At 34.1% G+C, this 16,208-nt stretch overlaps 3 protein-coding genes and 1 non-coding gene across 4 annotated transcripts in view; 2 read left to right on the forward strand and 2 right to left on the reverse strand.

Annotated features, from left to right (window-relative positions):
* Positions 1-2,181, reverse strand: part of LOC119838697 (dynein regulatory complex subunit 2) — an 8,835-nt gene extending 6,654 nt beyond the window's left edge. The window contains exons 1-4 of the mRNA XM_038364778.1: positions 2,014-2,181; positions 1,599-1,712; positions 1,175-1,313; positions 422-645 (exon numbers count right to left, since the gene is read on the reverse strand). Coding sequence (XP_038220706.1) covers positions 422-645; positions 1,175-1,313; positions 1,599-1,712; positions 2,014-2,148 — 612 coding nt within the window. The 5' untranslated portion in view covers positions 2,149-2,181. The remainder of the gene's footprint in view (positions 1-421; positions 646-1,174; positions 1,314-1,598; positions 1,713-2,013) is intronic.
* A 751-nt stretch (positions 2,182-2,932) lies between these two features.
* Positions 2,933-8,470, forward strand: LOC119838740 (dynein regulatory complex protein 10-like). Its single transcript, XM_038364833.1, is given in 9 exon segments — positions 2,933-3,050; positions 3,951-4,195; positions 4,425-4,576; positions 4,813-4,970; positions 5,270-5,405; positions 5,884-6,033; positions 6,995-7,124; positions 7,567-7,737; positions 8,388-8,470. Coding segments are annotated over 9 exon segments (1,329 nt in total). The 3' UTR covers positions 8,457-8,470.
* On the forward strand, positions 6,647-6,839 carry LOC119838760. Its single transcript, XR_005288215.1, has one exon. It is a non-coding gene; the product is annotated as a U2 spliceosomal RNA (small nuclear RNA).
* Positions 8,471-9,088: 618 nt separating the features above from the next.
* LOC119838738 (differentially expressed in FDCP 6-like) overlaps positions 9,089-16,208 on the reverse strand; it is an 18,175-nt gene continuing 11,055 nt past the window's right edge. Inside the window, exons 3-10 of the mRNA XM_038364832.1 lie at positions 15,030-15,170; positions 12,696-12,935; positions 12,265-12,494; positions 11,767-11,956; positions 10,898-11,034; positions 10,574-10,710; positions 10,040-10,164; positions 9,089-9,483 (exon numbers count right to left, since the gene is read on the reverse strand). Of these exons, the coding sequence (XP_038220760.1) occupies positions 9,340-9,483; positions 10,040-10,164; positions 10,574-10,710; positions 10,898-11,034; positions 11,767-11,956; positions 12,265-12,494; positions 12,696-12,935; positions 15,030-15,170 (1,344 nt within the window). The 3' untranslated portion in view covers positions 9,089-9,339. The remainder of the gene's footprint in view (positions 9,484-10,039; positions 10,165-10,573; positions 10,711-10,897; positions 11,035-11,766; positions 11,957-12,264; positions 12,495-12,695; positions 12,936-15,029; positions 15,171-16,208) is intronic.

Consider the following 16,208-nt stretch of genomic DNA (forward strand, 5'->3'; position numbering starts at 1 on the left):
ATCAAATTTTTTCTATTCTTTCAAAATTTCTAATTTATAAAGCATTTCAATGCTATAAAACTAAAAATTAAATTTAAGGTTGATAATATTTAGATAATAGTGCAAAATAAATGTAAAACTTATGCTCGCACTTTTTATTCCAGAAAACACGGAAGACAAGTGTGAGTTCTCAAAAAATCTATTGTTCTGTTTGTCGGAAAAGGGACGTTCGAACTGTGACGACTGGAAGGATGATATACAATTTACGTAGAAATGATCATGGATATGAACATTGTTTTGCGATTATACGGTTGTTTGTTTTGTATTAATATTAAATGAAGCGCGTGAAATAAAATTATTCCTTGGGATAATATCACACTTACCATATTTTTTACCCCTAGAAACGTTGATACTTTAAGATTTCTACCAATTAATTACCTACCTCTAGCCTTGCGTCATTCTTGGCTGTAGCCCTTTCATTTTCAATTTGTTTTTTGTATAACTTAAAGTCTCGATCTTGTATAAATGTAATAAGCGTTAATTTGAACTCTGCTCTATCCTGATTGTCGGTTATATCTAACTCTTCTTTATCCCAAGTCTCGAGGAAGCAGTTCTTTTGATGTTCGTATAAAGCTTGTAATTTGTCTAAACGCTGCGATCCTATTCCTGAAAGTTTATAATATTGGAATGTGAAGCACATCGTATTATACAATATATTGGAACACATCGTATCGTGGAAAATTATGATAATCTACTAGGATAGTATTATTTTATCTGCAACTATCTGCCGCCCGCGGCTTTGCCCGCATAGTCGCTGGAAAGATAGACCCGGGGTTTTCCTCGCATGTTCCCGTTTCCGTAGGATTTCTGAGATAAAAACTTTCTTATTTCTGTGTCCTGATTCTAAGCTACCTCTGCGCAAATTTTCAGCCAAATCCGTTAATCCCTTCTTGAGTGATAAATAGTATAACTAAAACCACTTTCTTTTATATAATATATAGATTTAGAAATATAAGAATACACATTTTTGCGGTTGTGTGCGCGTATTCAAATAAAACAGATATGTATATGAATTACATATTTTTAATTTCTTTGTTTTAACAATTTATGTTTCAAGTTATTTTAATATAGTTTCATATTTTACCCATTACATAATATAGTATGAAAAAGCTATCAGTTTATTTTCGTTCCTTACTCAAGAAATAGCTCAAATTTTCCGTATGCGCCTGGAAAGCACGTCGATGCTGTTCATCTGAATCATCCACAGCACTGGTCAACGAACTAATGAGACGATTCTTCCTCTCCATCAGAAAGTTGAAACTTGCCATCATACCCTGATTTTACATCGTTTTACATAATTTATTAGATAGATTACCTATAGGTGACTATGTAAGTAGCTAATCATAGTACATTATCATCCCTTTTCTTTCTATTATAACTATCAAAATGAAAGATTGTTAGGATACTCTTTAAGGGAAAAATATAGGAGAACGTTAGGGAGAACTTAATTAATATACTTTAGGACAATTGGTGATATTAAAATTATTCTTTCTTTAGATAAGGGTGGGGAAGAGAGAAGATAATTATCTCTTTTCGAATATTTATACATTGAAAGTTACCTGAATTTCCAACACCATCTGCTGACATTTTATTCTTCGTAAAATATACCTCCACTCCTGATTTATTTTTGCTGTATTTATTTTGCTGAATGCTTCTTCTTTGTCAAGTTTGTTCTAAAATACAATATTTATACAACTTTTATATAATATTCCATTTTAAATCGTTTTATCTAATTCAACTAGAGTATACTTTATTTAGAAGCAGAAGCATATACTTTACTTGGATAAGTTTTTGTGTTTATAATAGCTTTCCATGCGCGGCTTAGCCCGCCTTTCCGCTATGAATTTTCATCAAATCGGTTTAATGATTTACGCCTGAAGACACTTCTTCATCACGCGTAAATCAGACAGACTGACAGACAGAGAAACCTTCGCATTTATAATATTAATTGTAGCGTTATGATATTAATAGTACCTTAATAAATCTGGCCACTAGCTCCCGTTTCCTTCTCCTAGCTTCCTCTTCCACATCTGCACGGTGTTGCAAGTATCTTGCTCGTTCTTCATCTGACATACGAGCCAGTTTGTTCACTTTACTTTTCTTTGGCATTTTGTCTTCTTAAATCTGGTGGATGTTTGATTAAACGCGTTGTATTATTCTATGATTTGGTGCGTATCGAACAAACAAGAGATATTAGTTTCATAGCAACTAATGTTGATCGTTGTAAGTCTTGTATGATGATGAATTGAGTACCTTGTAGAAATAACCAACGGAAGTAGTAAAAATGCATAGATCGGTAATAGAATTTACTAATTTATATGTATGACAGATTAGCTCTTAACGTAAATTTACGTTTCGTATGCTTATAGGTAAGCATTGTCTATTTTTGAAAACTGATGAATGCAATTTTAAGACTTCAGGTAATTTACTAGGCATTATATAAATGCATGTACTACATATTTCGAGCTTTGTACGAATACATAAACTGCGACAATGTATATTAACATACATTGTTTCTATTTATATACTCACTAACGGTCCACCTCGGTTTCACCTGTAATACATACATAGGCTTTATCACTCAGGAATTGAAAGAATTTTTGAAATCGGTGCAGTAGTTTCTGAAATTAACACTTATCCTAGCCTAACAAACATACTGTTAAGCTTTATATAAAGGTATAAGTAATAATTTACTTAATTAAGTATAGATTTTAATACATATTATTTTAATTAAAACTTTTTAATTATCATTCTTTTATTTAAATCATCGAACAGGTTTATAAACCTATCAGTAACCATAGCAACTGAATTGTTTCTGAACCGCTGATTAATCACGGTATCATATACACGGAGAAGTGCTTTTTATTACATGTTTATTATTTATTAATAAGTTATGGACACACTGTCATCTGGAACTCTTCAATCGTCGACGTTCTCTGAGAGCTCTAGGACTGGCAGTAGTAGATCCCAACGGAGCGCGAAGGATGAACCAGATTTTACAAAAGACAATGGTTGGTTTTAGTCCCTTGTTTATGTTATTATTTTATTCCACACAGCTATTAACACGCTTTCATTAATGCACCTGAATGTATATATGTGTGTTACTGACTTGTTTAGATTCGATTTTGATCCACTTTTTACGAACAGATTTAATTTAAACTGTATAATTAACAAGGATCGGTGACAATACATTGCGTTTTGCGAGTTCAATTTATACCTGCAAACATTGAACCTTTAAAAATTACATTTACTTGTGTGTACCTGAATTAATAGTAGCCTATGTTTATATCTACAATATATACTTATAAAAATTTCATACAAATCCGATCAACTGGTTTTGTGTGAAATATACATATATCCAAATATCTTTATCGTTTATTATATTAGTAGGAAGTTCTTAGGAAGATAAGCAGTGGTGGCTCAGTGGTGAGAACCTCGGACTTCAAAATCGATAAGTCGGGGTTCGAGACCGGGCGAGCGTGCAGGAAATAAATTGATTTTCAATTTATTTGCGCATGGGGATAACATCACCACTGCTTAAAACGGTGAAGGAAAACATCGTGAGGAAACCGGCATGTCCAAGAATCAAAAGTTCGACGACATGTGACATCTGCCAACCCGCACTTGGCCAGCGTGGTAGATTATGGCCTGAACCCTCATAGGAGGCCTGTGTCCCAGCAGTGGGAACATATGTGGGCTGTTGATGATTCTTAGGAAGATGTACAGTAATGAAGGGGTCGCGGACGAATTATAACCAGCTCCCGTGGCTCCTTCACTCAAGCAGCTCGACGGAACACAGTGGGGTTTTGGTCGGCAAAAATTCCTTTCCCGGGGACTTGGGTATCTATGCAAGATTTCACTATTAAAATAAAAGCAAAACAGGATGTACAATCATCATAATATATTTTTAGCTGCTTCCCCAATCGATCTGGAATGTCACATCCAAGCGGAACGAATCACGAAGATTCTCGACGAAGCCATATATAAAACCAAGCTTGCCATCTGTCTTCCTAACCTTGTGCAAGAATACCGTACCCTCAATTCAATATTATCGTCTCAGCACATGGAAGATTTGATTTTCATATTCGAGCAGTATGATAACCCTCTGTTTTCCACTAGTCTCCTGAACATGGCTGCAATGGAAGATATTAAAGCTGTAAGTTAAATATAATGAGTGAATGAATAATTATTGTTATTATCATATAATTTTATGTAATTAACTTACAATAACAAAATATGAATATATAATTTTATGAGAAGTATATTATGGGAATAGGAATATGTTTATTTCCAAATCTAGCGAAAGTGGATAATAATTCAAATCTTTAGAAGTAATTCTCCTAACTGCTTTTGAAATTTTTGCCTAGACTTCGTTTATTTTTCAGGGCGATGTCTCATTGAAAAACAGACTGAATCCAGAACTAGGGCATCTCATGTACATTTTAAATAGTTACCCACAACTGCGCCCAAAAGTGATAGAAATGGTGGATGAGGTCGAAATCTTATTTATTTAATATTGCTTAACAAAAATTCTACAGTTTTTCATATCCTATTGTATTGATTACAGATGAAACAAGAATATGCGGAATATGTGGAAGTAAGAAATTACAGACTTCATTATAGTATTTATTATTTATACTCAGTCATCTTTTATAAGATATTGTCTAGAAGTAAGGCGTGAATAATCATTGTATTGTCCAAAATTTTTATAATAACATTTTATTTATTATGTTTCTATCAATGACAATTATATTTGTTCTACAAATAGACGAGGCGAAGAGTACCAGGTCTAGAATACCTATTGACATTTGAAAAGTTTCGCGATTTGATGGTGAAGCAGATGGATACAACCGCGGCAGAGGAACTGGCTGCAAAACTGGATACAAGGAAACTGGAAGGCTCGAATCAAAAGCTCATAGAAAAAATAAATGGTAAGTATGAGTCATGGTATAGGAAATTGAAGGTTTTGGGTATAATATATGATGAGTTAATTTCAATATTTGAGTTACAATCAACTTGTCCCAATGTAAGTAAAGTACAATATATCACAATAATACACGATAAAATGATTAACGTCTCTTAGGCTTTTCCATACTCTTTTACAGTTTGTCTTATCAGAAATATATTTTTTAATATCAAAGATTATATACAGGTATTTAAAAGTGTTTAATAGTATCATGTTATCTGTGGTGGCATTATTTTTGTTTTCTATGTAAATAATGTTCTTCAGAGTATACGCAGTCATTGAAAGAAGAAAATGATAGTTTTGTGGAAACCATGAAGCTGAAATCGGAGATAATAGCCAAGTTGGAACACGAGCTGGCGATTCTTAACCGAGACGCTGATTTGAAGTTGAAGAAGAAAATGTAATTGAATATACCTCAAAATATTTTAATTTTTTAAGTAATAACATACTTTTAAAGATTAATTAGCTGCACGCTCCGGCTCCGCACGGGAAGTCATTTATCGTAATTGAAATAATATAAACCATCCTATCTTTTAAGTTGGATTAAACTGCTCTGCAAAACTGCAAATTTGTCAAAATTCGGTTGTGTAGTTTTGGGAGTCCATCGCGGACAAACATTGTGTCATAAAATTTGTGTGCATTAAGATTATATTATATTATTTATTTTCATACATACATACATTTTTTGACATTTTTAAAATTTACAATTTATAGCAATTACAATTTAGTTTATATAAACGGTTTGTCTTACATATATTTTTAAAGTTTACATATATAAAGATTATTTAAAAGTTGTTATTATTATTGTTTAGTAAAGTACAATAACAAAATAACAAGGTAAAAACGACACAATAAAGAAATGAAAAATTCCTTAACAGTTTAGATTCAGATCGCCAGATGGTGCTAGCGACGCGTGCGCACCTCGTTAAGAATGAAATGCTCAAGGAGGAAGAGACAGAATCACGCGAGCTTTACGAGAACATTCTCAGGAAGAACCTCATTGATGAGAAGAACCAACGAGCTCGACGGTAAGATTTTGCACCTTTTGTTGATACTGTGGGAATTCTATAATATCTGGGTATGAGTTAATTGAAATATTTTTATTTGATTACGTATGTATGCAATAACAGTTTCAGAGTTAGTAAATTTTATTGATGTCTGATGGATACGTGCTATTAATGGCTCAGGGTTGCACTGGGGAAGGTACCACACCTCAACAGAAAAGTGTGAAATAGTACACGGCGAATGCTACATACGTGCGTGCGAATGCATTACTTACCATCAGGCAAACCCGCCGCTCCAATATAAAAAGGAGTTAGCACTTAGCATATAAAGTATTGAATTGAAATTCACCTTAACTCGTTCGCTTTCGGTTTTGGTCCCTGTAGTGGAAGGTTCTTCATAATATTTGTCTTTTCGCAATTATGTTAGGCGTTGTTCTGTAAAATAAAGCATACAAGAACGGTTAATATTAATGTTAAACGATAGATGGCGCCATACACTATATGCCAATATCATGTAAGTTACATTGATTTGCGTATGTGTCCGCTAGGTGACTCCACTTTTGATAAAGTATTTTTAGCACGCGCTTTAGTAGTTTTTTCTGTACGTATTAAATAACCTTGATTCCGTTATTACGGTATCGCTTCTCGGCCTTTTGGCTAAGATCAAAGTGTAGTATCTGTTCTTTTCAGCTTAATATCTGAAAGTTCCCGCACAGCGGGACCAGTATATTAAACTGATTTTTGTAAACCGACGGGATGTTCGGGGCTCGCTCCACTCCCGTCACGGGTCGGCCCGGCATTGCAGTGCCGCCGGGATCGGCCCACATAATTGATTCTACAAGTTTAATAAGATATTAGTCATAGCGATTATATCAATAATGCTGATTGCTGGTTGAGCCATAGACGCCTTTATGATTTTACTGAAGAAGTTATAATTCCAGTCCATAATATGAATACTTATAATTAAGGGTGGGTTTTCTTGTAGGTTTAAAGTGGAGACACAACTGTTGTCATGGCTACAAAAATATGACTTAGAGATGGGAGATAAGCAAGTGGAGTTGGATGAGTTTACGGAGAAATATGAAGACGAACTACAAAAGTGTGATGAACTTGAGGTTGGAGTAATTTTGCAATACAAGTCTTACTTTTATAAAAAAAAAAAATAACTTTTTATAAAATATGTGTACGATTAGAAATCGACGATGTTTACACGTAATTATTTATTGGCACACATTATGAACTACTAGCATACCTTCCATATAATTTTGAATTGTCGATTGCGGGTACTTAAATTTTGTATAATTAAATACTCGTCCCGGGTCCGCCCGGATATCAAAATTCGTGTTTTATCCCACGGGAGCATTTAATCGCGATAATAAGTATCCTATCACCTAAGTCAGCTTATAACCTATCTGTATGCCAAATTTCATCAAAATCCGTTCCGTAGTTTCAGCATGATTGTCGGACTAACACCCAAATAACAGATAAATTTATTTTCGCATGACACAGCTACATACCAATAAAATAACATTATTTTATAAATACATATTTGTCTAGATAAAATTAGCTGAACAAGACAAGGAGTATATTCCACTGATGGCGGAGAGGGAAGAGGAGTATCACCAAGAGATGACGGAGAAAATGAACAAATTCCTTCTAGAACATGCAGCCAGGGTCATACAGTGCGCCTGGAGGGATGTTCTCGCCAATCGGGCTGAGAAGAAACGGGTGAGAGCACAGACTATCCTTGTATAAACATAATACTATACTAGCTAATATATTATAAAAATGCGAAAACGTATTTATTTCTTTCTTTCCTTCACGAGGTTAGTGAGTAACATAGGCTACATTTTACCGAGGTGAAACATCTCATTGCCACGGGACTTTACTTTGACAGCGTAGGCGAAGCTGCGAGCGGAGTGCTAGTAAATAATAAATATAAAACTTAATATACTAGATGTTTGCGCTAATTAGGAAAGTAATATAATAAATCAAAAACTTGCGTAATCGGTTGTAACTGTTTCTTTTTGCTATTAATAAGGACCATCATATTTTATTCATTCATACACTTATCCCTACTTGAATCTATTTTCTAAATTTTTGTTATGTTAAAAAGATCTCGTAGTTAATATTGTAAATATACAAAATGGTGTTCGTATAACAAAGTTAAAATAAAATGTTGATAAAATTAAATATTCTTAGTTATCTTATATACATTTTATTTATTAATCTTATTGTAAGTATATAAATGTTCTTTCAATAGCTCAAAGGAAAAGGCAAAAAAGGAAAAAAGAAGACATAAATCCTACCTTTTCTATAAGATACATCCCGAGCCATCCTTATTTTCCTCAACCCTACCTTATTTTTTTCATTTTCAGTTGAAAAAATTGCAAAAGAAGATGCAAGCTGCTGCAGCCGCTGCAGAGAAAAAAGGCGGGAAAAAATGACACAACGATGTTTTGTATATTTTTTTATTATTATTGTAAACATGGCATAGACAATATGGTTTATTATGGTCAGTACAACATTTTTGAAGGATTGCAAGCTGCCTTTTATTTATCACATTTGGCAAATAAATCTGTAAAGTAAAGAGCAAATACAAAGACAAATAAAAAAGTACTCTGCTAAGTACTGTATATAAAATGCATTCCTTAATAATTAAGTACAATATACAATTTTATACTTCTTACATTATACATACAAGCTGCAATCAATAATGATCATTAAGTTCTCTAAGGAGAGACTTAGTTCGCTGCAAGCCTTCATTCAGTGTATAAAATAAAATATAATTAATTTGACAAATAAATTAGTACTACTATATAAAAGCTGATAAAGAGACAAATCTCGTCACAATAAATTCAATAAAAAAAGCACCCAAGGGTAAATAATACGCATTTACATCTACATGTAAGTAAGTATTGAGTAAAAATACAATATAAAATATACCTACGTTATAAGTAATAAAATGTATCGTCTCGGCAAATCCGTTTATATATTTACACGAAAGAACTAAACTTTTTGTTAAATTTATCCTATTTCTTACAAATATTGTATAATTATGACTACATCAAATACAAAAACGAACTATTGTTTACATGATTTTCATTGATATATCTATAATTATTTGCAAGAATATTCCTGTTTCATGTACAATAACACAAATTATTAAGACAGTCAAATCACATTTCGTTATAACTTACATCCCATTGTTTCTTTCAAACACAAATTTCCTTGTATAAATCGGAATGTACTCGTATGTTATAACTACAAAATAAAAACAGTATTAAGAAATTCTGCCTCAGAGATTTCAGTTGTATTTTAGTTAACTGTTTACAAATTTTCATTATCATCCAATACTTTAAGATGTCTTATAGCTCTGACATCAATGAGGGTATCTGACGAACTTTTCGTGGTAGGAACGAATGATATGGCTCTGCGGGCTCGCTCCCCGTTGCGAAGTACTGGGGTTAAATCCTGTTAATTAATTGTTTATTAAAGATGGAGAAAGTGGTAGCGCTTTTCCTTACATCGTCTTTAGTAACCCTCAGTTATGATTATTTTTAACAAAAAACTGAACCGCCTTCAAATGGTCAGAGTAGAAATTTAAGTTAAATAAAAATGGTTCGTAAAATGTTTTGAGGTAGACAAAAAATAAAGTCGAATGAATAACTTTAGTCGGTTGGTATCAAATATATTAATATCTCGTAAAAGGCAAACCTAGAAGACTTTGAATTTAACGCATCAGGATGAAGACACACGACACACGTAAGTACAAAGTAGATTTATTAAAAAGTAGCGGTAAACCCGACTTTGCCTGTGTATCACTCGTGCATAACCAATGGTCAAAAAATCTTTGAAATCTGTTTAGGAGTTGAGATTATCGCGTTTAAACAAACAGACTCTTCAACTTCAAATTATTAGTAGTAATAGAATACGAAATACGAAGTTTATAGTTCGCAAGAATGTATGATTTCAGACACAAGTTTAAATAGCCCCGAATAATTTAGTATCTGAACGAAAGATGTCTTACCCGCAATTGGACGTGTAGAGCATTGGCATTATGTTCAGTCTTCTGTATCTTCTCCTGAGCTGCTCGCAGCTCCGAGTCCAACTTCTGCTTCTCTTGCTCCAGTTCTTTGAGACGACGTTCTGCTTCTGAGCATTCGTTTATAATAATATATATTCAGATAAACTTAAGTCTTGTACATACATAGTGAAAATGAAACAAATTTACAAAATAATAATCGAAGTATTTGATAATCACAAAATTTGCTGTTTATTTATTTTATATAGATATGTTTGCCAATCGACAAAGCCTCCTTCAAGAGAACTCGATAATGTCGTAGATTAAAATGGGTAGCTTCGAAACATAATATAGCAAGTTATTTTTGTAGTATAATGAATTATTTACAGATACTCTTCTCTGTACAAACTCCTTTCTCAACCGGTGGTTCCTACATGTTAAATTATGTATTTAGACGATTGAAAGCGCTTCTGAATAAAGTCAAAATGGTATTGCTTGTAAAAAATATATAATGTTATTGTTGTTGAAGGTAGGACTTACCTCTATATTGTGCTTCTTTTTCAGCTTGTAATAACTCAAACTGCTTTCTTTTAAGCCTTTCTTCTTCTAGCATTCTATTCTGTTCCTCTTGAAGCCTTTCCAATTCTTCTCTCCGTTCCCATTCTTCTGCTAGTACTCTAAAAATATTAATAATTCGATTAGCGTAAAGATAATAAGTCCATGTACTGATCTATTCGTTTTATTGATTTTAAACAATTGTAGTGAGCGCGGCCAAAAGTTCAATTTTCTTTGTTTTGTTTGGAAAAAAAACTTTAATATTTAATTGTATTAAAATATGAAATTTTAGACATTGGTTAACTTTACCTGGCTTGCAACGCCCTAACAATTTCTTCGTCTCGTTTGGCTTGAGTTTCTTCTTGCAATAACCTTTCAAGTTCAGTCTGTGCGTGCTTCAATTCCTCTAACTTTTTGTTGTCTTGTTGTGCTAATTCTGCTAGTTCCTATAAATTGATATACGATCTTTGTAGACAGCAGCTTATTGAATGTATTGTATTTTATTGACATTGTAAACTTAGCACTCTACTGTTTAATAGAATCGGTGTAATTTACTACATAGTCAAAGAGATAAATAAATGACAGCAGTACCTCGATATCTTGTTTTACATTTCGAGGAATAAATTTAAGATTTGCGTTTTCGTTTCCGAAATGTTAATACTTTTTAAATACTTAATAGTTTTGAGTTCATTTACAAGGACGAGACATTTAAGAGTATTTTCTTGTGTTAGATTTTACGCGAGTATTATACATTTAGAAATTAAAAACTTTTTAAACGGATTTAAAACGCGATTTATTCATTATATTATTAACCCGACGTTTCGAACACTTTACAGCGAGCTTTTTTACTTTACTTTACGGAGTCTCCCCGTGAGAGTTCGTTCCGTTTTTTAATTTCTAAACATTTAAGAGTTTTATATTGGCGATTTTTTATGCTAATAAAGAAATGGAATGGAAAGGGTAAGGATATAGGCTCTGCAAATGAGCCAGGTAAAATTCTATATTTTTGCAGTATGTCACATTATTTTTACATCATACCCGAACCTGCGCCTCTACAGTTTCCTGCGCCCGAACCTTATGCTGCAGCTATGCCCTGATCTCTTGCTCCTGTTTCTGTTGCAAAACCTTCACAAAAATATAATTTCATTATGTCACATGTCATCACGTTGATAGTGTACCTGAGCCTGGGCCTCCGCAGCGAGCCTCGCGCGCACCTCGTGCTGCAGCCGCGCCCTGGTCTCCCGCACCTCCTGCTCGCGGCGCGCGCCCGCCCCGCGCCGCCCCGCGCGCGCTCGCCGCTGGTACCCCTCCGCACCCCCGGATACTGCGGCCGCTTGGCGCAGCGCGGACACCCATTGGAGACGACTCCTAGATTATGATAAGTGGATAGAGCGTTTTATAACGTCTTAGCTGACTCTGAAACGTGAGATACTCTCTTACTCATGTATATAATATTATGTATTTTGCAACATTTTTTCAAAACCTAGTGATAAAAAATTATGTGATACTAGCTGCGCCCCGCGGTTTCACCCGCGTAAGGCTGTATCCCGTAGTAATATCGCTATATAATATATTTTTCGAGAGTGATATTGAAAATTAATCAACGAAACTTAAATGAATTCGCATGTAATGGAATTTCAAAGGCCATTCAATTGCATTCTTCATAATCCACTTACTTATGATCCTGTGTTCCAAACTCGAATGTTCGTTCTGGAGTAATCAACTGGAACTTCTGTATCTTGCCATCTCCAACTGCAGCTTCTACGGAGCAGTACTCATCGATATTAATCCTGCCACATTGGTCTTTCTGGGAGGAGCTCTTGTAGTACGTCAGGGCACACGGCTGCAGCACACACCAGTACTCTCGCATCGTTGGGAGGAGATACCCGCGTTTGAAGAGGTAGCCCTGCAATGTTGGAACCACCAAATAAGTGTAATGCTGATGGGTCGCCTGATGGTGCGCGTCTAACACGATCACGACCCGATAAAAATACGAATAGTAGTAAAAAGAGATAAATGTAAGGAAATAATAAAATTTTCTAAGTCTATGTTAGTAGTAGTTCACTCTCTATTTTCTATCAATTATAGATGAAAAGTTTAAAATAACCTTCTTAATAATGTCTTCAATCAACACATCATATATTTCAGCAACCGCTTCAACCAGCGCTTCGGAATGTAACTGTTGGTCGCAGCAATATTTCGCTTCAAGAACAGCCAAGAATGCTGCCCACTTGAAATGGCCTATAGATGAGCCCAATGCTTCCCAGTCTGCTGCGTCCCATCGTAACCCTAGGCAGTGGACCAGCTGTTCCGCTACTAGACCTGCTTCTGATGGCTGTAGAACCACCTGAAAAATAAAAATATTGCACATATAATAATAAAAGTTGTAGGTAAGATTAAAGAACCGATAATCTCTTGAATATTGAAGAACGCCAAATGGACAATAGGGGGCTTTTTTTTGTATTTAGAAAATTGCTTTTTTAATATTAGTTGATTGATAATTATATTTCTCGGTTTTATTCACCAAAAGGTAATAACAAAAATAAATTTAAGTGTTCAGGTTAAATAAGGAAAGCAGATAATAAAATATTCGATCGATATTTTTATAATGATGATCATTATAAAAGTATCGATCATAATAGGAAAAAACTTATGAAGGTTAATTCGGTGTTTATGACCGCAGATTGTTATTTTCATGGTTACATATATAACCACCAAGGTTTACATCTGCACGTAGGTATACTTGTAACGAATCAATTGGTTATATTTAAGATAAATTATGCATATTGAAACTTGCTTATTTTATTAGCTTTAACTCAATCTATCCTGTTTGTTTGTTTGTATGCATGTGCGTCGCCGACTTTAAAATGACAAATTTAATTCTTACTATAATTTATACACTTAACGAGGATCCGTGACAATACAATATTCTCATGCGTTTATTACTCATCTTCATTAGGGTCTATCTGTCGCTGCCATTAAAAAATTGCCTTACGTATACTTGCTACACGAGCAAATGAGACTATTTAGTTGACTCTATCATAAAGCGTAAAAATTTTTAGTTTTTAAAAACAATAATAACATTATCTGATTAAGAATTAAAAACTGCAAATACAGCAACGGCAGCAAATAATATTATATATTATAATATATTGTCCCGTTGATACGTCTACTAACATTATTACCTTTGATTTTTATTCTCTAGTTACTAGAGCTAAATCTAAGCTCAACATTGCTGAATAATCCGTCTTTTGTTCAATTAGTAAGAACGTACGATACCTTTATGATGTCGCATTTGAGTACATTTTTGTTTGTCGACCCAGTTAATGTGTCATCACAATTCCTAAGGTAATCCTAATTTGGAGCACATTTCAAATGATTTAAAAAAATGTTCCTTTTCTCTCTTACGTATGATCGTACGTATAGTTATGAATACGCATTCTTTGATCTAGGTAGCTATGTTCTATAAAGTATAGGACTGTGCCAATTTCCCAGACTTGTTTAAACTTCCTGATTTTGGCAAAGAGTACTAATAAAGATGCCATAAAACGCAGTATAAATTCTATATCTTTACTGCCATCTCACTCTATAATGCTAATGTGTCATATTTTGAATCTATTTAACATGAATTGTAATTAGGACAATAAAAATTCTACAGAGTACTGAGATGTGAATGACCGGAGCTGTGGATTAAAAACATGTGGCTTGCAAGTGGGAGACGTAGGGTAATTAGCGTATATTGTATTACACTATGACGTCTTCGAGGCGTAGTTGGTTTGTTATTGTAATTCGTAATGTGTTTGCGATGCCTCGGGCGACACGTTCGCGTAGGCACTAACCGTTAGTTAATTATGAAATACTATGTAAGATTTGCACATTACAGCAGAGAGATCAGATTTATTAGAGTAAAAATAATTAATTAATCTGTTTGTAATTATTTTTTGGATTTATCATTGTATTTTACTCCAGCAAACTTTATTTATAAGCTCCAAGAATTTCAAATTATATCAACATATTTCTATATAAAACAAAAAGAACCCAAATGATCACCGTATCGCGTGCCAATTTGCTCTTACAATAACGGTCAATAAATTAACCTTTGATTTAGTACATACAACATAACTGTATCCGATCAACTCCGTCCATAAAAGCGGCTTGGCAGAACGCACTAGAGTTTGGTCGGAAGTTCACTGTTGTAGTGGGGGTTGGGTTTGATATAATCCAGGATCAGAGCTGGTGGTAATAACCGATACCACCGCCCATCAACATTTGGAAAGGCGTAAGGTCGATTGCAGACTTTAATTGGGAAGTGATTAAGATTGAATTGACGAGTGGTACGTCCCAGGTGACCCAATTCATGCCGAAGCGTGCTCGATTCCCACATACAAATACCCCATTTCCATAAGGCGTTGTGTAAATGCATCTCCGACAAAGTACTTACGACATAACGGTTCGCATCATCAGCGTCTTGAACGAGATCGGCGAGGAGACAAAATATCCTGAAGAGTTTGAATACGGAGTCATCGTTGAAAATTGGCTTGTCGCGCGTCAGTAGATTCTTTCGGCACACGAACCAGCATACCTGAGAAATAGTTTGAGACTTGGAATATGCAATGAAAGGGTTAGTACCACAAGCAATTATAGCCCGTATTAATGCAGCAAATATTGATTATCATCCTAAGCCCATACATGTTCCCACTGCTGGGACACAGGCCTTCTATGAGGATTCAGGCCATAATCCATCACCCTGGCCAAGTGCGGGTTGGCGGATGTCACATGTCGTCGAACTTTTGGTTTTTAGACATGCCGGTTTCCTCACGATGTTTTCCTTCATCGTTTTGAGCAGTGGTGATGTTACACATGCGCAGATAAATTGAAAAATCAATTTATATCCTGCACGCTAGCCAGGTCTCGAACCCCGTCTTGTTGATTTCAAGTCCGAGGTCCTCACCACTGAGCCACCACTGCTTAACTTATTTATGAACATTGAATATATAGTAGTTATATGCATAAAATACTGAACTTGTTTTCTTTTTCATTACGGGGGTGATTATAAATTATGACAAAATATTCTAGGCAACTTGGTAACATTTACTAATTTTTCTTTACGTTATTTTATTAATGATAAAATATGTTAAACATACTTATGAAAAAAAAATTTAATTCGTTCAAGCGCAGTTTGCAAGGTCTTAGTGATTTCATACTATCAAGTGTTTGACGTCATTATATGCGGCTGAGTTTCTTTCTATGTAATGACTATTTATAAATGATATAAATAGGCTTTAAATGAATAAATCAAGAATAGACAACTGATTCAATTATTCGCCGCTCATATTTATTACCATTACCAATTTCTCTGTAGTCTGTTTTTATAATCAAACCTTATTAAGATGACACTAAGTTTTTGCATAGAAGGTGGCCTTTGGGTACTTATAAATAGCCAAACATAACCTAATATTAATTATCATTTATCGTATATCATTTCATTTAATAGATATTAAATAGTTTTGGCAAATAGTTCATTTTATGTGTTCCTAGACAAGGTCTATATACTTAGTCTGGCCATAAATACTGTTACACTTAATTATAAAAAAATATTACATTTGAATTTCGAATCTGT

The sequence above is a fragment of the Zerene cesonia genome, unplaced genomic scaffold (assembly GCF_012273895.1).
Source record: "Zerene cesonia ecotype Mississippi unplaced genomic scaffold, Zerene_cesonia_1.1 Zces_u004, whole genome shotgun sequence".
NCBI lineage: Eukaryota > Metazoa > Arthropoda > Insecta > Lepidoptera > Pieridae > Zerene > Zerene cesonia.